Source organism: Bison bison, unplaced genomic scaffold (assembly GCF_000754665.1).
Source record: "Bison bison bison isolate TAMUID 2011002044 unplaced genomic scaffold, Bison_UMD1.0 scf7180017860725, whole genome shotgun sequence".
Taxonomy (NCBI): Eukaryota; Metazoa; Chordata; class Mammalia; order Artiodactyla; family Bovidae; genus Bison; species Bison bison.
In genome coordinates this window covers 6,987-8,319 of record NW_011491297.1, presented here as the reverse complement: position 1 = coordinate 8,319, position 1,333 = coordinate 6,987, and the positions used below count along the sequence as shown (strand labels likewise).

The 1,333-nt window shown below is 39.0% G+C and overlaps 1 protein-coding gene across 1 annotated transcript in view; it reads right to left on the bottom strand.

Moving 5' to 3' along the window:
• Positions 1-1,333, bottom strand: part of LOC104982830 (renin receptor-like) — a gene marked incomplete at its 5' end in the record, with an annotated part of 11,215 nt that overhangs the window by 8,055 nt on the left and 1,827 nt on the right. Inside the window, one exon of the mRNA XM_010832278.1 lies at positions 781-890. Coding sequence (XP_010830580.1) covers positions 781-890 — 110 coding nt within the window. The remainder of the gene's footprint in view (positions 1-780; positions 891-1,333) is intronic.

Below are 1,333 nucleotides of genomic sequence, written 5' to 3'. Positions count from 1 at the left end.
TCTCTCTGGTAAGACTCAGTGTCCTTGATGGGTCTTCAGTTTCACTCATATTTAGGCGTTGATTTGACTTTAGCCTACCTCAGTGTGCTCTAAACCCGAGGACTCATAGCTTGTGTTTGTTTCTATCATTTGAAGTCATTTTTTAAAAGTCTCATTTTTTTTTTTCAGATTTAACTGCATTGTGATCCGAGAAGGTGGTTTATATGATACTGATAGTACCCATTGAGCTTTGCCTTGTGGCCTAGTACATGGTCATTTTTTTGGTAAACATGTCATGTGCTTGGAGATACTGTATACTAGACCACAGGAAAAGTCTGAAAAGAATCCCCCCTCCCAAATCAGCATCGTATATACCAGTGTTATAATGCAATGAAATTAGAAACTGAATAATTAAAAATTATCCTGAAAGAACCCACATGTTACAACACTTCTAAATAACTCATGGGTTAAAGAAATCAATATAAATTACAAAATATTTTTAAGTGGAAATGAAAGTACCACATCTCAAAAATAACTACCTCTAGTTTCTAGCCGTTCCTTTAACTTTCTCACCATTTTAATATATGTATGTATTTTCAAGTCTCTTTTTGGGACTGGTTTATTATCTGTAGTTCTAGGGGGTGAATTTTGTTTGTTGGACCTGCTGACTTTCTCATGGCATTTTTTCCCCTTCAAGTGTTCGGTAAATTCAACTCTTCAATTCTTTCTTTTACCAAAACAGCCCTGGATTGTAGATATATATCTGTGTGGGGTGCATTGTGTGAATTTGAAGTAGCTAACTGCCCAGTATAAGCCCATAGTTCAGATTTCTCATAGGGGGCTCTTTGCGTTCCACAGCTAAGGCTGGCAAGCCAGCTCCTCTGTGGTAGCCCTGGGGCAGCTGGGGGTTCCTTTCAAGAACAAGACAGCATTTTTATAGCCCCTGGCTTTCTGTAAGGAACACAATTTCACCTTCAGCTCCTGCTCATCACTGTGGCTTCCATATTTTCTATTCATATCTGGCACCTCTGTGTATCCCTTTCTTGCTTTCAATTTTATACATGTAAAGATGTTTGCTGACTCCATACACTTACAGTAGAAGGAGGGCCTTTCACAACAGTTCAGTCAGCCATATTGCCTGAAAAGCCAGTAAAGGAATAAGTGAGCCAGCAAAACTGCCCCCAATCTTTTCCTTACCAAAAGAAATGATAAAATTCTGAAGGGAAGGTGATGAAATAATGCCCGAGAATATGTCAACAGGTTACACCCTCAATTGGTTTTTCAATCCTCTGACTATTCTCAGAGCGGGGCAATTTCTTCACCTCTTACCTTAGAAAGTACTCTCATGCATAGC